Source organism: Oryx dammah, unplaced genomic scaffold, assembly GCF_014754425.2.
Source record: "Oryx dammah isolate SB20612 unplaced genomic scaffold, SCBI_Odam_1.1 HiC_scaffold_1, whole genome shotgun sequence".
Classification (NCBI taxonomy): domain Eukaryota; kingdom Metazoa; phylum Chordata; class Mammalia; order Artiodactyla; family Bovidae; genus Oryx; species Oryx dammah.
The window spans coordinates 84,540,815-84,565,876 of record NW_024070185.1 but is presented as its reverse complement, the minus strand read 5'-3'; the positions used below and the strand labels follow the sequence as shown (position 1 = coordinate 84,565,876).

The window sequence follows — 25,062 nt, the reverse complement described above, 5'->3', positions numbered from 1 at the left end:
TAATTTTTTTTTCCAATCTGGCCCGTGGTAAAGGCAACCGCAGCCCAGGGTGCTCATTTGTGGTGAGCCATCTTCAGCCTCCAGCTCTGCCCCTGCCCAAGATTATATGCCAGGGATAGCAAAAACCACTGAGGATGGAAGGGGTGCTCTCTGTTGATGCAGAAACATCGGGAGATATTTTGGGGATTTTTGCTGTCTTTTCTTTCTTCTCATCCAACCTTGACTCACAAGATCTTACTCACTGGTGACAAAATGACTGGGGCATTGTAGGGACCTCCTCATAACTAGGATGAAAGGGATACATTTCTGTCTTCCAGTTGATTGCTTTGTGCCACCTGTGATAAGCACAAGAGTACAGAATCATCCTCACCTTCTGTTCCCCACCCATCCTCTGGGCTGGGTCGGGTTTCCGTGGGTGGGTGGGTGCCTGTCTGGATTGCCTGGGCCTCCCCCGTGGGGGTGACCTCCTGACACACAACATGTCTGGCATTATTTTCTGCACTCCAGGTTTATAGACCCCTCCATCTGTGTCTATTTTCTTTTATTACTAGTAAATGAGTAACAGGTTAAGCTGGGGACCTCATGCACAATGGGAAAGGCCTCAGGGAAGGGTTTTATTGATTTCCTCTCTGTTGCCTGTGTGTGTTCAGTTTCAAACTGCAAATTAATCTGTGCTCAGTGGCTGGGGACCTTCCTATTTGATAAGCAATGTGCCGGGGGGCCGTGCCCACTCACCGAGTCGCACAAACAGGACGCCGGTGGCAGTGATGGTCTTCACCCCGTTGGTGGCCACGCACTGGTAGTAGCCGGTGTCCGTCGTGTCCAGGTCCTGGATCCGCAGCCGGGACCCGTATTCCGTCTTGCGGATGATGACGCGCCGCGGCTCCTGCACCACTGGGGCATCGTTCTTCAGCCACCGCACACTGGGTGGCGGGTTTCCGGCCACCTTGCAGTGCAGAATCGCTGTCTGGCCTTGGACTATGGTGATATTGTTAACTGGCTCCAGAAAATTCAGAAAGTACCCTGCAAAGGAGAAGAATCAGAGAAGAGCAAATGTCAGTGAGAACAGGGAGAAATGGCTCCCTGGGGCACCTTCTAGGAACTGCTTGGGGGAGGTTCTAACTGTCACATACAAACTTTCCACTCTCCTTATTGGCTTAATGGGGGTAATTATATTCTAGAGTGTTGCCTCCAACACTGAAGGAGCAAATAGGGAAAGGACTGCTCCTGAAGAAACACACGGTAGGTTCCTGATGGCCTCTGCTCACAGCATTCTCACCAACTGATCAATAAAGAACCTGGTTTTAGTGCGCTTCAGTTAAAAGACACTTTATTTAATAAGTACTGTTGATTCATTAACATTGGGCTCACGACCAACAGCCCTATAACTTGGTCTGAAAGAAGCTTATCTAACACACATGCTTTCACCCTAAGGCACATCTTGTGTTTATGGCACCAGACAGCACCTCAGCACCATTATTGGGAGCATTTTAAATGGCCAATCACCAACACAAAGCACAACAATGCGAATACATGGGACTAAACAGACCATGGAAAGGACATTTGTTTACAGTATGAGCTGGGGCATTAGACAGAGTGTTGCTTTGTACAAGCTCATCAGGGAACGTGTGCATCAGCAATTCAAAATTTTGACTGTCTATGGATGCTGTGAGAATCGGTTTTGGGGTTACAAACACATTTTAGGTTATAAGTAAACTTGAAACTACAGAATCTGCAAATAATGAGGATCACATTCTCTCTGCAAGCATTCAATCTAATCTAACCTCACTAATTTACTAAGCAAATTCATGCTCAGAAAGTCCATCCTCTTTCCTACCATACCATCAAGCACAAACCACAATAAGGAAATAAGAAGAAGAAAGTGTGTGACAAAACAGAGATATCCTCACAAACAAGCGAGTCATTGGTCTGAACGGAACAAAAATAACAAGGCTGTTATTTTGAAGGCTCTGTCCCACTGCACCCAGGGCAGAAGCAGGAAGAACACATCCCAGGTTCGAATTCAAAAGGGAAAACAGACCCTAAAGATACCCGAAATACAGAGCAAGTGGGGCTGGAAATGCTGCCCTGGAATGTGGGGCCCCATTCAATCACAGTCAGGAGCTCTCAGCTAGTGACACAAACCATGGGGAACAAGAGGAAGTGAAACAGACAGCAGTTGGGAGGGATTTGTGCATGTGTGTGTGTGTGCACATGCTGTTAGTCAGGGGCTGGAGGGATACTCTCTGTTAAGATAAACATGCACACTAAAATTCCATAACACCAAAAAACCCACTAAGGCTAGAGAGACAAGACAATCAATCATCAGGAGATGAGATCACTGTGGACAAACTAAGACATCAGAGGAATCTGAAAAAGACTATAAAGGGTAGTGCTGTTCTAAATCTTTTCTCCTGATTTCTGGTTGGTCTCTTGTTTGTTTTATTTAATGAAGTAAAAGATGGAAAGATGGCACATATCTATATTACTAATTTAACTGGATGAAAAATTATAGGATTTCTAGTGGACCCTGGGGATAAGTTTCACAAGCTGGGTGAAGAAGATAGGAAGAAGCTGTAAGAGGCAGAGGCTGTGAATTTCAAGATGAAGACAGTTTTCCTTCACAAGAGAGAGTGGGTAGATATCTGTGTAGAGAGGTGTCACTAACTAGTGCTGATTCAGTTCAGTTCAGTTCACTCGCTCAGTTGTGTCCCACTCTTTGTGACCCCCATGAATTGCAGCACGCCAGGCCTCCCTGTCCATCACCAACTCCCGGAGTTCGCTCAAACTCATGTCCATTGAGTCCATGATGCCATCCAGCCATCTCATCCTCTGTCGTCCCCTTCTCCTCCTGCCCCCAATCCCTCCCAGCATCAGAGTCTTTGCCAATGAGTCAACTCTTCACATCAGGTGGCCAAAGTATTGGAGTTTCAGCTTTAGCATCAGTCCTTCCAGTGAATACCCAGGACTGATCTCCTTTAGAATGAACTGGTTGGATCTCCTTGCAGTCCAAGGGACTCTCAAGAGTCTTCTCCAACACCACAGTTCAAAAGCATCAATTCTTTGGCACTCAACTTTCTTCACAGTCCAACTGTCCCACATCCATATATGACTACTGGAAAAACCATAGCCTTGACTAGACGGACCTTTGTTCGCAAAGTAATGTCTCTGGTTTTGAATATGCTATCTAGGTTGGTCATAACTTTCCTTCCAAGGAGTAAGCGTCTTTTGGCTGCAATCACCATCTGCAGTGATTTTGGAGCCCCCCAAAATAAAGTTTGACACTGTTTCCATTGTTTCCCCATCTATTTGCCATGAAGTGATGGGACCAGACGCCATGATCTTAGTTTTCTGAATGTTGATTACTATTTGTGGTTATTACTGACAACATTATTAGGTTCAACCTTTATCTTCTGCTAGCCAACCCCCTTTTAATGCAATGAATTAAGTTGTACAAGAGAATTCTTGATGATGACACAAAGCCGGAAGGTAACTGAAATGTTAATGACAAAACCCTGGGAAGAGGCTAAATCAAGCAGGTAACATTCTGGATGTCATGGTTGTTCACTAACCACACAGGCTCAACTTGGGGAGACTTGCATTCCTGCTGAGCTCCTGCACTAGATCCTGCATTTTTGAAAACAAAATGAGATCTGACCTGACAGTCCGAAGCAGTTGCTATGGTATAATCTGGGCTGCCCAGATTATAGCAAACATGTTGTTTCACTGCATTCTGGCCAGAACCCAAGTAGTTACAAGTTGTTTAAGATTCAAATGTTTCATTAAGGTCTCATAACACTAAAAAGCACAGTAGGGCATATAAAATAGTCATCAAATCATAACTTAAAATAGCAAAAGACATATTAGATTAAAATCACCATGATCTCTTCTTTCTGGTACAAGTTTAATTATAATTCTCATCTCTACACTGATGACAGTTTTTCCAAAGGCCTTTGACACTTCATGGCCTCCTGGGAGACACAGACACAGGAGTGTAAGGATCTGTGTGTCCAAGCTGACTAGCAAAAATCTAAAAGGAGCAGGCCTAGGGTTCTGAGGGCTAAGACTGAGTCATCTATTTGGAGGACTGGCTTAAAAGCAATTTTGCCACCACCTTCCTCCATGTTTAGGGTATTTGCATACACCAACTCGCGACACCTCCACTGACCATCTAAATATCTTGAAAGATATAGGAGGATCTTCTTCAATGTGGAAAAAAAAATATTAGTCAAGAAAGAGAAGGAAGGGAGAGAACCACTCAGAGGAGAAAGTTAAGGAGAGGGTTCCTTTTGTACAACTTATAGAAGGAAACCTGGGGAGAGTTTGAGAGTATCCAGTTACTCTATATACAGACTCTCATGGTCTTCTTTTCAAGAATATCTTGTTTTTTCACATTGAAGGAGTACAAAAACCTGAAATCCTTCTCCGCTCCAGTGAACAGCTTCTCCTACACCCCTGATTGATAATTGATGGTGGTTTAGACCTAGTCTTTCTTCCAGGAAGGCTGTTTTTCTGAGAAATGCAGAATAGGGAAAATGACCTCCTTCCTGGTTTGCCTCTCATGTGGGCACAGAGAGTGTGATGTTAACCCTGACCCACCTGGTTGGGGCACTGTGAAACCATCTACAGTAAGTCCCCTACGTTGGAACCTTCAAGTTTCAAACTTTCAAAGATTTGAACGTGCATTCGCATGTCTAATCATGCAAGTTAGTTCACGTATCTGGCATACACTGTCACATGTGTGCATCCTCTACAAGTGGTTGCACTTTTGTGTACCTTACTGTGTAGAACTGTATAGAGTACAGTAGTATTATCTTTATTTTAAGTCCAGGATGTCTGGAAGCAAGTGCAAAAACAGTGGTGATGTAGCTGGTACTACTGTACTTTTCCAGGTACTGTACTGTAAGGTTGAAAATGTTTTCTTTATTTTTTGTGCTTATTTGTTTTTATGTATTATTTATATAGAAAATATTATAAACCTATTACAGTACAGTATTATACAGTATTATATAGCCGATTGTATTAGTTGGGTACCTAGGCTAACTTTTTTGGACTCATGAATGAATTGGACTTATGAGCATGCTCTAGGAACATAACTCATCTGTATGTAGGGGACTTACTGTACACGAGTCAGATGGCTTAACCAGGGATGGTGCCAGTATTTCCCTTTTTGATGTTTAATCAACTAGCTAACAAGGACTGGAGAAATCCATTTGTGCTGGAATCAAGCACCTTAGACAGTTGATTTAATCTTTAAAGCACTCTTGATTATTTCTGTTTAACTTATCAGTTTATAATTGATAAATTATATCAATTTATCTTGATTATATCTGTTATGAAATATCTATAATAGGTAAATCCAGAGATAGAAAACAGATTAGTAGTTGCCAGCAGCTGGGGAAGGGGAATTTAAGGAGTATAGGGTCTTCCTTTGGGGGTGATGAAAATGTCTGGAACTAGAAAGTAATGATGGCTGCATAACATTAAAAATGTAATCCCGTGAGACCAGGTGAACAAACCAGGTAAAAGCAGGTAGAGGGGAGGTGGAGATGTTAGGCATAGGGGAAGAGGGCCACACTCCTGGAAGCATCCTTTCAAAAGTACTAGCCATCACCCTCACCTTTGCTCAGACCTAGGGTAAGACTTCCTCTGACTTTCTTCCACCCTGAGGTGCCAAATTTATATGGATCCTCTTCACTCTCGACCACACGAACACTCACTCCTGAAGTCACAGCTTCCTCAATTTACAGAAAATGAAGGGGAAGCTAGCGAAGTGATGTAGTCCACATGTGGAGTTCTTAACAACTCTTCTCCATTCTATACCATCTAAACCAGTGGGGTTCAATGATGACTTCACATTGGGGTCACCTGGAAGCTGATAAAAATATCCACCTGTGCCTCATGCAACTAAGTGCCTAGGAATTTGTCTAAAGCTCTAAGTGTGCAGCCTAGACCAAGAATCCTGGTTTGAAGGACTGAGGGAAGTGAAAAACAAAACCCATCCAAGAACGAACTTAAAGCTGACCAGAAACAACACTGAAAGCGTCATTGGAAGGGACGCTAGGACTGGAAAGAATGCTCCTAAGTGACCAGCACCTACATCTGGGGAGTTCCGAGTACAACAGCATTTAAAAGGCCTGTCCAGCTGGGAGTGGACAAAAGGAAGGATCTCCACAGATATCATCCATGTCCCAACCCAGGCCTGAAATCAGCCTCCTTTATGCTCTATGGGAAACTCAGAGACCAAAACCATGGGTGGATAACACGGCAACTTCATACATTCATAGCTCCCTCCCTAGGCAGATGAATAATAATGAGCCCTCAGGAAGAAATCACAAAAACAAATAATGAAGAAAATCTAATTTATACCCATGGTATCAAGGCTTCTGGTTCTTGATTCTGGTTCAAGGTTCTCTCCCTACCTATACTTTCTCCTACTTTGAAGGGGGGTGTCCCTTGCTTTTCCTAAAACACATCCATCCAACTGATCCCTCATTGTGCAATCAGCCAAGAACCTCTTGTCCTCGGATCTTTTCTATTTCTCATGGGTCAATTCTGTGCCAGAAAGTTACCTCTGCAAAGGGTATTTCTCCCATCAAAACAGCCTCTATTCATTGCTAACCTTACCCCTAACACCACTGATCTTGGCATGCTGCTATGGCAACATCTTTTTGTTTTTACATTAAGATGATTGAAATACATTTTGACATCAAGAATAACAAATGTTACTTTGGGGGGCATATTTCTTAATTTCAAGGCTACTTCTCTTTCAGATTCAATTTAGAATCATCCTGATAACGTCCACTTAAAAATTGGGATGTTGATGGAGAGATAAGTGCATTTATTATGGGAAAACTATTATATTTCTGCATATTGTACAAATTTCCTACTTTTGCTGTAACACATTAGCACAAATTTAGTAGTGTAACATAACACAAATACACTGTCACACAGTTCTGCAGGTCAGAAGTCCAAAAATCAAGGTGTTGGCAGGATACTATTTCTTCTGCAGGCTCTGGGAGAGTCTTCTCCTTGCCTTTCCCAGCTTTTGGAGGCCACCTGCATGCCCTGGCTCATGGTGCCTTCCTTATATCACTCTAACTTCTGTTTCCATTATCAACATCTCCAACAAGTGGCTTTGACCTTCCTGTCTTTCTCTTACAAGGACCTCTGTGATTACATTGGGCCATATGGATCATCCAGGATCATTTCCATATCAAAATCCTGAACTGAGTTCCATCTGCACAGTCCCTGTCTTATGAAATAAGGTGACATATTTCCAGGTTCAGGGATTAGGACATGGACATCACGGATAGGCCATTATTCTGTCCCTCGTGTGTATTTTTCTTTTACCTTGCCACTTTACTGAACTACTTTAGTTATGATAGTTTCTGAGTTGATTGTCTTAGATTTTCTTTACAGATATCATTTTCTTCAAATCACAATAATACAGCCTTTTAGCTTCCAAAATTCATACTGCCCATATCTCCTCTTGCTTCCTATTCAATGTTAATGATTTCTGAGCTAACAGTTTTTAACACTGAAATGTTGCAGAGAAAAATACAGCTTTCAACACGCTAGCATGCATGTATACAACATCAAGATTTTATGCAAACATTTTACCATATTTGACTCTGTTGTTGTTGTTGTTCAGTCACTAAGTCGTGTCCGACTCTTTACAACCCATGAACTGCAGCATGCCAGGCTTCTCTGTTCACCACTATCTCCTGGAGTTTGCTCAAACTCATGTTCACTGAGTCAGTGATGCCATCCAACCACCTCATCCTCTGTCACCCCCTTCTCCTCTTGCCCTCAATTTTTCTCAGCATCGGGGTCTTTTCCAATGAGTCAGTTCTTCTCATCAGGTGGCCAAAGTATTGGAGCTTCAGCTTCAGCATCAGTCCTTCCAATGAATATTCAGGACTGATTTCCTTTAGGATTGACTGGCTTGATCTCTTTGCAGTCCAAGGGACTCTCAAGAGTCTTCTCCAGCATCACAGTTCAAAAGCATCAATTCTTCGGCGTTCAGCCTTCTTTATAGTCCAATTCCCACATCTATACATGACTACTGGAAAAACCATAGCTTTGACTATATGGACCTTTGTCAAAGTGATGTCTCTCCTTTTTGATACACTGTCTCGGTTTATCATAGCCATTCTTCCAAGGAGCAAGTGTCTTTTAATTTCATGGCTGCAGTCACCATCCGCATTGATTTTGGAGGCCAAGAAAATGAAATCTAACACTGTTTCCATATTTTCCCTCTCTATTTGCCATGAAGTGATACGACTGGATGCCATGATCTTAGTTTTTTTAATGTTGACTCACAGTAATTAAGAAAATAAGACATTCTGAAGTGTAACTAAAGCACACCCTTCCCTTATTTCTCCAGAGAATGAGTATGCACTATTCCAATGCATATTTATATCATTTTATATTTATAGAATTTCCCCTGAAAGACCTTCTTTGCTATTTTTTTTTTTCACTCAAAGTCAGCTTGCAAGTCAGCTTGGGGTTCCTCTGCTGATGCAGTTCATTTGTTTAATTACTTCATAATATTCTACTGTACAAAGAAACCACAATTTCTTTATCCATTTCCCAATTCAGGGGCAAGAATTTGTTTCTACATTTTTGCTAGTACAGACAGTGTATAATGACGACCTGTATATATCTCATTCTGTACATGTATGGGAGTAACCTTGCAAGCACCCAACTGCACGCATTAGTGATAAGACATAGGCCTTGAAATCTTTCATTTATCTATGTCTTAAAAGTGCTTGAGACCATTTGTACTTCACTAAAAGTGAGTTAAAGTGTTTCCCCTATAACTTTGCCAGCATTTGGTGTCTGCCAGGGTGGGGGCGGGACTTTAAAATGTTTGCCAATATGATGGACATGAAATAGTACTATTATTTTAGGTTGCACCTTAAGAATTCCTCATGAGCTCAAGAGTCCTTAGGAAGGTTTACTGGCCCTTGAGCCTCTCCTACTGTAATTATCTATTCAAATCTTTATATTTCTAACTTCTGCAGTTGATTAATTTTCTATCTTTTTCTTTTCTAATGTATGCATTAAATCAGAAATTTCCCAAGGGTTAGCAATCAAATAAGTTAATTTATTTAATCTCCATATGGTTGGTCAGATTCCACTTCTCTTATAATTTATAAATTTTGGCTATGAGTTATTAAAGCTATGCTTTAATTGCACTGCTGTCACAAAATATAGTCTAGTGTGATGATAATTCTTTGATACCACTGTGATTTGCTTTACAGCCTAGTACAGTCAGCTCCTGAAATGCTCCACACTGAATGGCAAGAATGTATTTTCTCTAATTGTTCAGTGCAGGGGTTTATATATGCCCAAAAGATTAAACTTGTCAATTTGTTGCTCAAATTTTTTAAAATACTTAGTTCCAATCAGAGTGTGACCATGCGTTTGTGTGTGGTCTGTCATGTTCGACTCTTTGTGACCCTAAGGACTGTAGCCCAGCAGTCTCTCTGTCTATTGGATTTCCCAGGCAAGAATACTGGAGTGTGTTGCTATTTCCTTCTCCAGCGGATCTGCCTAACCCAGGGATCCACCCTGTGTCTCTTGCATTTCCTGCATTGCAGGCAGATTCTTTGCTTGCTATGTCATCGGGAAACCTTCAGTTTCAATGAGATACATGCTAACTGATACTATATATGTCAAATAGCCATTATTAATTCTGTGAGGTTAAGTTTGTATATTGGAACCTAAGTTCCTGGGTACAATAAACTTCAAGTTTATTACATCATCTAGTCTTTATATCACTATTTAAGGCTTTTGTGTCTAAAAAACCATTTTGTCGGATGTTAATATAGTTACCTCAGAGTATTTTTGGTTAATGTAGTTCTACTCTGTATTTTTAACTTTTAATGATTTTTATGATTATATACTAGACATGAGGGCTTCCCAGGTGGCTCAATGGGTAAAGAATCCACCTGCAATGCAGGAGATGCTGGTTCAATCCCTGAGCCGGGAAGATCCTCTGGAGGAAGGCATGCGAACCCACCCGTCTTCTTGCCTGGAGAATCCCATGGACAAAGGAGTCTGGCGGGGTACAGTCTACAGGATTGCAGAGTCGGACATGACTGAGGCAACTGGGCATGCACTAGACAAGAATTTTGTAAATAACATATAATTTAACATGCTAATTTAAAAGTCTATATGTGTTAACCTACGAGATTGTTAACTGAGAGATTTTATTTTAAAAGTGTTAATTTTGCTTTTTAATTCTTCCTTCCTGTTTTCTTCTGTTTTTCTCCCTTTATTCTCCCTTTACTTATTCAAAAGTTACACTTAAGTAGTTAGCTTTATTACTTTTTATAAGCATACCTAATTTGGCAAAGTTTCCCATATACAACGAAATACAAGCACCTTGAAATGCTGTGAGCTGCAAACACCACCCCAACCACCAGAGCTTTGAATTATTGCTTCCCAGTGTTTAGTTACACTCCATTTGTAAGCTCCTAGTGGTCCTTATTACAGATGATTTTCAACTACAAAATTTATTTAGATTTGCCAACTTGGTTAACAAGTTCTTTCCTTGCCAACACTGCCTGCTTCTCATTCCTTTCTCCCCAGGTTCAACTGAGCTCTTCCTGATTCACATTTGCTTTTTGTGTTAAAAAAAAGGTTGTAAACACTCTTGGTCATGGTCTAAAATTATCTGTTGCTTTCAGACTTGAATGCCAGTTTAGCTGGGTACAGAATTCTAGACAATTACACCACTGTCCTCTGTTTTTTGTGGTTTTGTTACAAGTCTTACCATTCCTTTGTGGATAATCTGACCTCTCCCCTCTTTGGCTGCTTTTACTATTTCCCTTGTCTTTGCCAAAGTATCACTAGCTATGAACTTATTTTTATTTTAGCCTCAACAGGCCTCAGTGTTATACCCAACATCTGAAGATTGATGCCTTCCATGAATTCTGTAAAATCCTCCATCAGTATCTCATGAAATACTGTTTCTCCCTTCCCCCTTTATTTCTCCTTTGAAATCTCCTTCCAGATATATGCTGAACTTCCTTATAAGAGCCTTCCCTGCTCTTTTACTTTTACATTTCCTATCTTTTTATAATTGTTATCTCTGTGCCATCTACTATCCATCAAGTTTCTCATTTTATCTACTACACTTTTTGTTTCTAGAAGGTCTCTTTGGTTCCATTTCAAACCCACCACTGCTTTTTCTTCCTTTATCTTAATCCTTTCAGCTTCATTGTTTACTAACTCATCACTCATCTTGGGCCTCTCTGAGTGTACTTCGTAATTTTTCACTGCAGGACTGGTTTTTCTGTGGGAATCCCTTGAGGACTGGGTTCCTGAAATAGGCAGTGCCAAGTTTTTATGTTAATTCTTGGGCTCTTGATTCTTCTACAACATTCTGGTAATGTAAATTTAGTTTCCTGAGGTGCAGGTCCAAGTCTGATTTCTCATGGGAAAGCCTTCTGTTTGTCCCATCTGGAGCCAGGCTTGAGGCAAGCCCTCTCCTTGCCTTCCTGGGCTAATGAGTGAAAATCTCCTCTGTCCATGGAATTCTCCAGGCAAGAATACTGGAGTGGGTAGCCATTCCTTTCTCCAGGGGATCTTCCCAACCCAGGGACTGGGCCTGGGTCTCCCACATTGCAGCAGATTCTTTATCATCTGAGCCATCAAGGAAGCCCGTATTAAGATATAAGAAATGCAAATTCCTTCATTTCCTAAAACCAAACTTGATTTTTGTCTCGACCCCTTACTTTTCCTGATTGCAGGAAATGTAATCCATCCAATTCCAGTGAAATCAGTAACTTTAGCATATTTATTTCATGTAATCTCAAAATCAGGATTTTCTACTTCTGCGTATTTGCTCTAGTGTAAGCTCTTTCAGTATCAAAGCATGGAAGGATTTGATGTGTCTGCAGTTGTCCTTCGCCTGTACCAGCTTTTGCTAAGGTGTCCTCGTCATACTGGTACCCCTCTACTCCAGAGTCCATGGATGCATCCACATCTGCCCCACGGCCACATGGTGACTCTGCCTTTCATTACTGGAAAGCTCATGTCATAACAGCATGACGTCTGCAGAATCCAACTCTTTATCTCAGATAAACCTTTTCCCATGAAAAGTGGGCCATTCTCTAAGGCTGCAAACAGAATGGAACACCTCATTGGTTCCTTCCTCAGCAGCCCAGGACTGTCACAATTCTGTTTCCTTCCTAATGCTGGCTCCTGGGTGTTTCTCCAACTCTCTTGCAAATTCATCTAATCATTTACATCTTTGATGAATATTTTATTGAGCACTCATATGTAATGTAAGTGGGAGGGTGGCCAAATAAATTTGGTCCACCATTACAACCATCATTCATTCACTGCAGGCCAAAATGAAAATAGAATGAAAGTTCTCAGAAGACTAAGCACAATACTACTTTTTCTCTTGGTGGTTAACTCCTGGCCAGCCACTTCATCGCTCGGCTTCATTTCCTTCATGTGTGAAATACGGCATTGTCCTGGCCATTGCTAAGCTCTCCTCTAGTTCACAAAGGCTTCCTCAAGAGCTGCTCCAAACCTCTCCAGCTGCCACTGAACAGGCCGGGAGGAGCTAGGCACCTGTGGCTGAGAATCCAGCTAAGTTGGATCTGGTCAGTCCTCCACAGCATTAAGAGAGAAGTCTTCCCTTTTGATTATCCAAAAGGGTTTCCCCTTCCTCACAGTGGGGTCACTTCAACAACTGATGCTAGTGAATTCCATCTCCCTGGCGCCCCGGTCAGCTCTCTGCTCACCCCTAAACTCTGCACAGTGAGCTCAATCCAAGCATGAAAACACACTAAAGGCAGAGGTAACAGGAGAACTCATTTCTAGAGGACACCACTCCTGACCTCACAGTCAGATCAGTGATGAATGATTTTTTTACCCCAACTGACCATCCACATATTCACTAATGTGGTTAAATGACTAAAGTGTCTGAGGATCTGCCTGTTTACCAGGTCACACTGGCTGGCCTGGGGAGGAGATAAGGAAAGCCATGTGTACCAGGGTCACAAGGTCACAGGGCTTTGACTGGTGGGAAATAAAACAACCTGCTTAGAAGGGCAGGTGACGAGGGGACCCTAAGAGCTGCACAGAGAATATAAAGCTGCTTTTCCCAGAAGGAAGTATTTATAGGCCAATAAATCAGTCAGGGGCAGTGGCAGGGGCCACTCCCACTGAGTTGTCTAGTGGTCTACACAGAACCAGTTGCAGAAAGGGTGGGAGGAGGAGCTTACCAGGGTCAGAGGAGGGTGTGAGATTAGAAAGAATGAGAATCAGAGACAGTGAGAAAAATGGAGAAATGAAGTTTAAAGGATCTGAGAGATGGAGAAAAGTATGTAAGAGTCTTTGGAGGAGAAGAGAGTATCGTGGTGTGAACTGTGTTCCTCCAGTGAGATAGTAGGAACCTGTGAATGTGACCTTACTTGGAAATTGAGTCACTGCAGATATAATCAAATTGAGATGAGGACATAGGGATGGGCCTTAATCAAATGTCTAGCATTCTTTAAAGAGGGACATTTGAATACAGACCCAGAAAAGATCACATGAAAACAGGCAGATACTGGAATGCTGTGGCCCCAAGCCTGGGAACTGTATGGACTGCCAGCAAAACAGAAGCTCAGAGAGATGTGGATGGTTTCTCCCACAGAGCCGCCCGAAGGCACGAACCCTGCCAAAACCTTGACTTTGGACTTCTGGCCTCCATAACCATGAGGACAAATTTCTGTTGTTTACGGAACTCAGTTTGTGGTACTTTGTAATGACAGTCCTTGGAAACTGCTATCGTGGGTTTGAAGAAGAAAAGTAGGAGAGAGAAGGAGGGAGGCCATTGGACAAACAGGGTCATACTGGGTTGCTGTAGTCCATGGGGTCGCAAAGAGTCAGACACACTGAGCAGCTGAACAATAAACAGTAGCACATCCTTTTAAAAAGACAGGGACACAGACGCACGCGCACACACACACACACACACATACAGAGATGGTCGGGCACAAGAAGACAGACCTAGACCCAGAAAACCAGATGACATGGGCAGACTCGGAGAGAGAAGCATGCACAAAACAACAGGCAACTGGGAGTACACAAGAGCTGCTGAATTCTCGGTGGGGGGGCGTCATACAGACAGAAACACACAGATGCACACACCTGGGACAGACGTTAGACAAGCACACAAGGATAAGCCAGTGCAGTTTGGTGTTCAAACCCAGTGGGTTGAGAAAGGACGACTGCCTGTCTGTCACCTTCAGTAGGGACAACAATGGACAGTCCAGCCAGGCACTGGCCACCAGTTACCATGACTCCATCCCAGCTGAGGGGCAGGTTGCGGCAGTTATCCTGAAAGAGTGAGAGGGGGACACTGAGAAGGAGAAGGAGAAGAAAAGAGGAAGGCTTAGAGGCCCACACTGGCCTCACCACTCCGAGAAGCAGGCTGCATCCCTGCCCTCCCACAGAGAGGGCTCTTATATGTGTATATGAGGTCCTATGACCCGCAGTCCACCTTGCATAGGACTTGTTCACTTTGAAATCTCTCATCTGTAGGTTTGGGCTTTCTCCCAACAATGTTCAGTTTGTTCAGATATTGGGCAGCCCAATGGGCTCAGAAAATTCTGGCTGCAGGAGGATCAAGGGAGCTCAATGATCAGCCTTCACCTCAAGAGTGGCCAGGGCTCAGAACCCAGAAACTCACATTAGATTTGTCCAAGGAAGTGGTGCAACATTGGACACTCTCTGCTTACCATCTAGGGGGGCCCCAGATTTCCATGACCAGCCAGGGGCACTCAGAGGGGAGGTGCAGGGGCCCAGACTCACAGCTTGAGCTTGGCCCCAAGTTCCCAGCCACAGACCTAAGCTAACTGTGTGTGCAAGTAGAGTGCGCTTTTCAAGTTAACCCATCGGCCTTGGAGACCCTCACTCTCCATAAACTCCAGGAAACAATCACACACTTGCTCACACACACTCACACATACACCAAGAGTCCCAGAATAAACCAGAAATGCACCAATCACATATGCTAATCAATCCCTGCATCCTAGGTGGATCAGGCACCCAGGAAACAGACATCAGGCATGGTCTCCGTGCCAACAGGGTGAACTCTGCTGATGGCTTTGTTTTCTCTGTCCCAGGAAGTTTCAGTTCAGCACCACAACATAATATGTCACAAATAGCAGCGGGCAGCCTGGTGAGAAAGGCACCAACTCCTGCCTTGTGATTTAGAATGCCCTTGAGATCACCTCTAATTGTAACACAGCTTCAAGTGCAGAGAGTCAGGAATTCCCCTTCTGGTTTCAGCCAGGATGATGAGCACCCTTCTGCTAAGGCAGGAGACACAAGCAAGCGGGTCTATTTTTGGAGGATGCAAGACGAACAAGACGAGCACCACCAGCCCAGGCTCTCAGAAATGATCCACTGCCCACACACATTCCAAAGTACTGATTTTACAAAACTGGTTACATATGCATTTAAAATACAGCCTTGGAACAAAAGAGCAAATGGTTTCTAGGCCAAATGAACACTTTTGTAAGTATAATAATAGTAAATAGTGTATCTAATATAGCAAAGAATATAAAACTCCTGTGAAATGCTATTACCAGAGTCCTAAGGCCAGCTCCAGTCCTAACGATGACAGTACTCTGGCATACAGAAATTTCAGGCAAACGTTTCAGCCGCAAATCACAATGCCTTTTGCATTCTGTTTTTCCTTCTGTATCGGCTCTGGGATCTCCCTCTCTGAATACCAACCACTAATTATATGTTAAGTGCTCAATCCTGGCCCAGTACCTCTGAACTCAAATGCTTTTTACGCTTGTAACTAATTCTTAGATTCTGTTTGCTCAACGACAGACTGCCCGCTAGCCATTTTCACCTGCCTGCCGTTTTACAGATGCATGGGCATCATAAATGGTAACTGGATTAAAGAAATAGCTCATACAGTCCATTCAACTATTATTACTTTTTATATGTGATTTAAGCCAAATGTGGCCAAGTAGTAATGCTCCCTGAAGCTCTTTAAACAAAAAAAAAGTGCATGGATTAATAAGTCTGGCATTGCCAGGCCAGTTCCTTCCATCACTGAGGGTGTGAGGAGGAGGCCAGGGGAGCACAAAGGAAGAGTGGGGCAAGTCCCTTTTTGGGCAAGAGCCATAACCCATGAGGGTGGGAACCCCATGATGGATCTGAGTCTCTATAACACTAGATTGTGGGCTCAATCACCCTTGTGCAAAATGACTTCAGAATCTAGCCACCAAAAACTACCCTTCTTCCTAAGAAATCTATCCTAAGGCCCAGCATGGTACACAAATTTCCAGAGTCCAGACCTTGGTCGCCATGGAGATACATCCCTATCTAGCCAAAAGAGGCCCTCTCCTCCAAACATCCTGACTCTGTGCAAGGTCACAGTGACCACAGTAGGACTGCAAGGGGGTCAATGTGAGGAAACTAACCTATATATTTACTGCATAAGATATAAAAGGGGAAAATCATTATCAAGGAGCCTCCACACCCAAGGCACCACCAAGAGCAAGTAGATCCACACACCCTGTTTGTTCATTTGCTTTACAATTTTTCTTGGACCATAGTTGACTTACAATGTTGTGTTAGATTCTGCTATACAGCAAAGTGAATCAGTTATACATCTATTTGTATCCATTCTTTTTTAGATTCTTTCCTCATATAGGTCATTACAGAATATTGAGTGGAATTCCCTGTGCTATACAGTAGGCCCTTATTAGTTATCTATTTTACATTTAGTAGTGTGCATATATCAATCCCATTCTCCCAATGTATCCCTCCCGCCCTCTTCCTTCCTGAGAACCATACATTTGCTTTCTACATCTACGACTCTATTTCTGTGAATTTAAACAACTATTCTGAGGCCAGAATGCAGAAGTTTGTTGTGTGATCCCAGGAGGTTCTTTCAGGACACAGAGCAACATTTATTCCACTCAGCTGAGACTGGTGGACTTGAGTCATTTCTGCTCAGTCTCCAGGAGACCCAGCCTTGGACACGTGGAGGTGAACACATTCCTGAGAGGACACAGGGACCCTCAACATGCAGAGGGCTGAGAAATTTATGGATGTCTGGGCTCTGAATAATGCTTACAAAAAGCAGCTAAACAGAAATAAAGAAGCTGTTTTAACCGTTAATTATTATACACTGAACTGCGTGCCCACAAATTTACATGTTGAAGCCTTAAGCACTTGTGTAGTAGTGGTGCCTCATCTGAAGGTGAGGCCTTTGAGAAGTAATTAGGGTTAGATGAGGTCATGAGGGTGGGATCCCTATAATGGGATTCGAGTCTTTATAAGACAAGAAGAAACCAGAGCCCACTCTCTCGCTCCCTGAGAAGACACAGTAAAACTGCACTGTCTACTGTCTAGCATGCCACTAGGACCCAGCAAGGCCAGCGCCTTGACTTCAGACTTCCAGTCTTCAGGGCTGTGAGAAGTAAATGTCTCCTGATTAAGCCACCCAGCCTGCGGTGTTCTCTTGAGGCAGCCTGAGCTGACTGAGGCAATTCAGTGACAGGGGATAAAGGAAGCAAAGCACCGCTTCTTCAAGTGACTGGGCTGCATCACAAGAAATGGTGTCTACTGATTTTCAAATCTAAGATGCCTACAAAGTATGCCAAGTGAGCAGTGATCTTGGAAGTGACCTCTGGGAAAGACTGGAGCAATAAGACAAATAACCTGCTCTTTGGTGACCTGTGGAGGAGGGCCACTTGCCCACCTGAGGTGCTCCCTAGTCTGGACAATTACATCTGGAGAAGAGCCCAAGAAGACCTTGTCAGCAGGAGACTTCATGGCCAAGCCAGGAATCCAGGTCCTAAGGCTCTGTTCGGGCCCATAGGGCTCCCTTCAATTTACTTCTCCCTTCAGTGGCCATCTGTCTACCCCTGCCCTCTCATCTCCCACCCACCCACCAGCTTCTGACAAGCTCCACTCAGCTTTCAAAACTGCTTCAAGAGGCATGCCACTGCACCTGATACCAAGCAGGACCCTGTGGGACTCCTGGGCACAAAAGCCTTTCTGTATCCCCCCATTTCTTGATTACAGGAAACAGGTTTCATTTAGCCTTCATGATGGGGCTTCCCTTGTGGCTCAGCGGTAAAGAATCTGCCTGCCAATGCAAGAAACACAGGTTCAACCCCTGGGTTGGGAAGATCCTCTGGAGAAGGAAATGGCAACCCAGTCTAGTATTCTTGCCTGGGAAATCCCATGGACAGAGGAGCATGGTGGCTACAGTCCACGGGGTCACAAAACAGGTGGACGTGACTTAGCGACTAAACATCAACAGCAGCCTTCATAACCTTGCCTGAGTTCTAATGCGAAGGTTCAACCAGTTGCTAATCAGGGAAGTGAGGTGATGCAGAGACAAAGGAGGAGCTGTCAAAAAAAAAATAGTGCAACTTTGGAGTAGGGTCATTGTTCCTCCTCAAGTGGTACACATAATAATATCTTTGAGCTGTTATGCAGATACTGAAATCCTACCAGGTAGAAGTTGACAGAATGCTGCTCGCAATCATATAGATCTTGCTGCTCGCAATCATATAGATCTTAGATCAATTGGAACCAGATTGGTGGTGCTGACTCCTACTTACCTCACCACCAATCAATCAGAACAATGTCCACAAGCTGATCACTCCCTCTTTGAACCATGAAGTTCTTTGAACCAGAAATTCCTATAGAACTTCCCACTTCACACTCCAGGTTGGGACATGTAATCTGGAGGACATTAGCCTGCTGTGGCCCCCTTTGCCTGGCAAAGTGATAAAGTTATTCTTATCTACTTCACCCCAAATCCTGTCTCTGAGATACGATTCAGTGTTTGGGGTACAGAGGTGGAATTCAGCTTTATACCCACCCATGGGGCAGCAGTGGGTCACGGGAGACCCTGGCCATCCATTTCAGCAGCCAAGCCTTGAGTAGAGTGGCACAGTGAGTCACTCTGCATGCTACTTTGAATACACGTTCAAATGCTTGCATTCAAAGAACACTTCACAGTTTACCTTTCAGAGTTGGAACAGGGCTGTCATGTCCATCCAGTTGTCCCAAAGGGTCATTCGAGTCAGGAACTTCCACTTGCCCTGGGCAAAAGAGCACAGCATACGCATTAGTGAGATTTCCCTTCAGGGCCTTTATTCCATTTTTCATGCAAAGACAGTAGTGTTTTAGCAAAACTGCCCAGTGTTTAAGGAACACCTAGAGGGATAAGGTGTTTTGGTAACATTCACAGGGCTTTTGTAGCATCAGATTTGATCCAAAAGCAAAAGTGATTCCTGCAATTTTGCAATCCCAGGCAAAATGCAAATGCTTTACAGCAGGTATGGAGGAAGCAAACATGTGGCCCAAATTTCATTTTGGGAAAGAGAGAGAGATTAAAACACCAGCTGGCAAAATTAAACACTTCTGGAGCCAGAGTCAGCAGGTGGTCCTTCAGATATAGGCCCGTTATCATTCTGAATAAATTCAGAATTGGAGAGTTTCTTCAGCAGCTCGTTCCCCCTTGCCCACCCTAGCCCCCAGACTCATTAGCAGCCAACAGCCTAGAACTGATCTACCCAATAAGCATAAAGACAGAAGTTTCTCATCTTTATGGCAATAGTAACCTCAATCCCTCAGAGACTGTATCAGCGGAAGCAATCACCCCCAGAGTCATAAACACCAAGGGCAAGAGCAGGGCTGGTCTGCTCAAGTGAGCGTACGGCACAAAGTCATGGGTCCCCTTTCCTGAAATGCCAGGAGGGATGGGTAGGTGTGACTGATGACCTACAAACCGTTTGGGGCCTCATATAGTCCTTTCTCCATATCCCAGTGCAGTTTTCTTTGAAGACTTTCACCCCATACCTTGGCCTTGACTGGGGTCCCATTGGTTGGAGGTGGGGGGTGAGGGTAGAAATGGCAAAGCCATGTGTAGTCAGGGTGACTCTGACAACACATCTGGATGAATCTGGGTATCAAAGAGCGGGACACACATGTGATGGCAAATGACGCGGCTTAGAAAGAAGGAAACCCCGATACATACTGCAACATGGGTGGGTTATTCTGAGTGAAATAGACACAGAAAAACAAATACTGTGAATACTAGAGTAGTCAAATTCATAGACAGAACGTAGAATCGTGGGTGACAGGTTTCTGGAGGAGGCAGAATGGGCAGTTAAGTGTTTGATATGGACAGTTTCATTTTGGTAAGATGAGAAAATTTAAAGATGGATATTGGTGATGGTTATACAACAAGGTGAATGTACTTGATGCCACTGAATTGTGCATTTAATAATGGTTAAGATGATAAATTTTGTGTATTTACCGCAAAAAATTCAAAAAAATTATTATAAAAAAGGTAGTTTATAATTCAACATTGGGTCACCCTTAAATGAGAGGTGAGAATTAACAGAGCACCCAGACACTTCAGGAATCACTCCCAACCCTTACGATGAGGCCTTCCTCAAAAAACTGGAGAGCTAACAGTGGAGTACAAGTGATTTTCAGACAGAATTCAGGTACACAAGATGCTTTAAGTTATTTAGCTCAACAAACACTGGCCGGTTTACACTCAAGGTACCCATGTGTTTAAGTTGATCTTCTCTGCCCACTTGTTCCTAAATCCCAGGACATGCAAGGTGACAACATCAGCTTGCAACGCCCTTAGAATTCAGGCCCAATTCCAAGCAACCAAAAGAGGAGATTATTTCTGAAATGGGCCCATGGCTTTTCACATTCAGTTATGGAAGATTCTTTCTTTCTATCACTGCTAGTCCAAATTTACCCATGGGTCAGAAGTCACACATTCACACCATCTTTCTTTCATAAAACATCCTTGATCAACCTTTCAGAAGTAACAACTTTATTCTCTAAAACTATCCCCTGAACCATACACCTCTCCTATGGCAATCATATCATCCCCTGAATCAATAGCTGCATACATTTTAATTCTCAAGGGACTGTAAACAGCTGGAGGATATCAGCTGCTGCATCTCTAGTGAAGACTAAAACCTAGACAGAATTCGGGGCTGCTACAGGACAGAGACAAGCATAAGCTGTACAGGCCAATCAATGTGGTTCAGTTTGAGTTTGAAATTTTAAATTGGCATGTTACACATACCATCACTCAGTACTGTTTAAATGTAGAGAGACCACAGGAAATCAAACACACTTGTACTATATACACACATCTGAAAGAGGAATAAAAATTATTAACTGCTTAGAAATTGACAAATGGTGTGAAACAGTCAAATAAATACATACTCTGTAGAAAAATAAGCACATTAGCCCAATTCCACTGTGCAAAAGAGCCCCAGCTCTTCCAAGGCAGCTTTCAATTCGGAAGCATAAGTATTTCCATGTTCATCTGAGCTGGGGGTGTGGACATGCACACTCTTCTTGGGAGAAGAGCCGGAGGTGATACAAACAGTTCTGTTGACTCATGAGCAGATGTCACCCCCCCCCACCACCACCCACATACGCAGAGAGACATGCAAAGTCCCTTTTGACATTAGAAATGCTGAGATTCTCCCTGAATATGTTGCACTGATCAGTACCTCCCCTGGGAATTGATTTTTAGTTTCTTTCAGCCGTAAGCTTTACTCTAGGTAAAATTTAGTTTGGATATTTAAGCAAAAGAGTATCATCTACATATCTGGAAAAACAGGTAAGATTCACTAATTTTCAAGGCTAATATCAGGGACCCCAATCTTTGGGACTTAGATGTGAAAGTGTGCAGAGCCTGAGCTCTAGCACATTTCCTCTGCAAGTCAACTGTGTGAATAAATTCACAAAATCCAGTCATTGCAGTCCTTGGAATTGAAGCCTTAAGTTCCAGCAAAACTAGGCCCTGTTGTCACTTCCTAACTGAGACATAAGGGCACCATTTACAGTCTGAAGTAGACCTAGTTTATACATATATAAAAAAATCATCATTCTCCTACACTGTAGAATGGCTATCCTTATTCGAGATGCTGCACTTCCAACAAGTGAGAACAGGGTCTAGTGTCTCAGCAGATTCCAACAGGATTTTTCCTGGCCCTTTAGGGTGAAGAACAACTAAAGGGGAAAAAAAATGAGACAACACAAAAACGGAAACAACAAGAACTGTCACCCACTATTAGTTATATGAAATTATATAGGTAAAGTCCTCTTTTATTTTCTTTTTCAACATCTGTACAATGAACAAGCGCCACGTTTTTAATTGAAATAATTCACATATCACAAAATTTAGCATTTTAAAATCTGTAATAGAGTGGTTTTTAATATTGGGTTGTTCAACAATCTCCTCTATGTAATTCTGCAATATTTTATTACCTCCAAAAGAAAGCTTATTTCCATTAGCAGTCTCCCCCACCAATCTCACCTCTGCCAGACCCTGTAACCACTAACCTGCTTTTTTGTCTTTATGGATTTATGTATTTGGGCCATTTCATATAAATGGAATGATAGCATATGTGGCTCTTTGAACAAACATCAATTTTATTAGATTTTTTTAAAATGTCATGCCCGAAAAGAAAAAAAAAGAAGGCTGGAGAGAAGCACATTGCACTAGGTGATTAGCAAAGGCCTTTAAATGCTACATCAGCACATCAGACCAGTGCCCAGACCCTGTGGGGAAGTTTTGGCTGCCCAAGTAGACAGGATGTGGAGGATACATGGAGACACAGCAATGACTAATGGATAAAAGAGAACTAATGAAAAGCTAGAGAACCAGGACTACTGGTCCACAGATGTGATGGTTTAGGAGCTGAGAGTCTCACTGAGAAGCCAGCACACGTTCACATTCTTGCTGCAGAGACACGGCTCAGGACAAGGACAAAGGAAGCATTTCACCACCTTGCGTTTAGGGCCGCTGCTTCTCCCCAACTAGCACATTCTTCTCCAGGTCACCAAGACCGGACGAAGGACTTCTATTCTCCTTCTTCATCCCATGACCCACCTTGTGCTTGGCAATCACTGCCAGTCCAGTTCAGGCAGCGACTGGTCCAAGGTGGTGTGAGTCAAGTCACGCCTCCCACGTGGCTGTCCTGACAGCTTCATTATACAAAGTGCCCCTTGGATTTACCTGGTGCTGGTATGCTTTCCCCCAACTGGCTGACTGAAGACGGGGAAGACCTAAAGAGAGCAAAAGTTCTGGGAGGACTTGGCTGCCCTAACTCCTCAGGACTTAATTATTGTTTTCTGAAATGACTCCTCAAGGCAAATTACAGGTCCTTCGTTTTGGTAAATACTAAAAGCCACGCTATGAATGCCACACATGTCCATTAAGAATGTGGATGCTCTAACTTTTTCCACTGGACACGAGTGAACTTCATCTAAAAAAAATAAACAGCAAAACAATGTAAAGCTACTGGAAAACTCAAATCTTTGATCGCATCAATCAGGCAGTGGTGATTTATTAGCTCCTTATCGGTTTTTTGATGTTTGAAGAAAGGAGAATACTTAATATAAAAAAAAATTAACTGTGACTCATTGCCTTGCAATGATACATTAAGTGTATAGTTTGATCCAGGTCAAAATTATACTTTAGGGACTTCCTTGGTGGTCCAGTGGTTAAGACTCTGTGCTCCCAATACAGGAAGCACGGGTTCAGTCCCTGGTTGGGGAACTAAGATCCCACATGCCACAGAGCACAGCCTAAAAAAAGACAATTCATAAATAAATAAAATGTTTTTTAAAATTACACTTTGAAGCCTAGAGTAAAGACTAACTACAATGTGGTAACCAGGGTGGGATCCTAGAATAGAAAAAGGATTCCAGGTAAAGTTCAAAGAAAGATGAATAGTATGGATGTTAGTAAAGAATAATGTATGGACAGAGGAGCCTGGCAGGCTAAGTCTACGCTGTCACAAAAGAGTCAGACACGACTTAGTGACTAAAGGACAACAGTAACAGTGTGTTGATCTTGGCACATCTGCTGTGACAAATGTACCACACTGATATAAGATTTAATATTAAGAGGAGACAGAGTATGAGGAATATGTAAACTCTTGGTCTTTATCTTCACACAGTAAAAAGTTTTTTGAAGAACAATTACACATCCTATCCCATTGGTCAAGCTCTTAACTAAGGCTCACAAGTAAAGAAGAGCTGTGAGGGGGGGCTCTTCCCTGGTGGCTCAGTAGTTAAGGATCGACCTGCCAATGCAGGAGACACGAGTTCAATCCCTGATCCGGGAAGACCCCATACACCAAGGAGCAACTAAGCCCACGTGCCACAACTACCGAGCCTGTGCTCTCGAGCCCAGGAGCCACGACTACTGAAGGCTGTATGCCCTAGAGAACATCCTACACAACAAGAGAGGCCCACATTCGGCAACTAGAGGGTATCTCCCGCTCACTGCAACTGGAGAAAAGCCTGAGCAGCAATAAAGACCCAGCAAAAATAAAACAAAATAAATAAATAAATAAAATCATTAAAAACATTTTTTAAAAAGAAGAGCTGTAAGAAAGATCCTATTTCCAAGTGGCCTTAATGGTGCACGCCAGGCATAAGCACTAACCATGTGAACAAAATACAACACAGATTCATAGGATCTGATACAGGTTGTTCAAAGATTCAGCAGCATGCCAGGGAATGCTCAGCAATTAAATCACTTTTGAGAATGTAGGGTTTTGAGCTAAACTGTACGTAAATTGTCATGGCATGGTGATATCGGCTCCTAACCTAGTACTTCACCTGTGTTCTTAACAGCACTTATCAATGTCCGATATGTTCAGGGCTGAACCAACTGGTTTCCTCAGAAGGACCATATGAAAGGATGCATTGTTGATGTTGCTGGGCTTGTTAAGAAGTCAAGGTTTCCCACAGGCCTTCGACAGCTGGATATGCATACTAAGCCTCAAACATGTACAAATTCTGAGTAATCAGAAACTGCCCCAGACAAACAGGATCTTCTGCAGACCTCTCAACATGGTCCACAGAAATGACATCTTGATTTAAGGCATCAGTAAGATAAAAGAAATTCAGATCCACAAAGTACAAGTGGGTCTGTCCTGATTTCCAGGCTCCTTTCTGGTATTGTACCATGGCTACCTCATTAAGAGCAGACACACGATTAAGGGA

General features: G+C 43.0%; 1 protein-coding gene across 2 annotated transcripts in view; it reads right to left on the bottom strand.

Annotated features, from left to right (window-relative positions):
* ROR2 (receptor tyrosine kinase like orphan receptor 2) overlaps positions 1-25,062 on the bottom strand; it is a 238,249-nt gene that overhangs the window by 35,676 nt on the left and 177,511 nt on the right. For both annotated transcript variants that reach the window (XR_005721955.1, XM_040245952.1), the window contains exons 2-3: positions 19,023-19,100; positions 736-1,023 (exon numbers count right to left, since the gene is read on the bottom strand). Coding sequence is in view for 1 of the 2 variants with exons in the window: in XM_040245952.1 (XP_040101886.1) it covers positions 736-1,023; positions 19,023-19,100 (366 nt within the window). In the remaining variant the exon portion in view is untranslated. The remainder of the gene's footprint in view (positions 1-735; positions 1,024-19,022; positions 19,101-25,062) is intronic.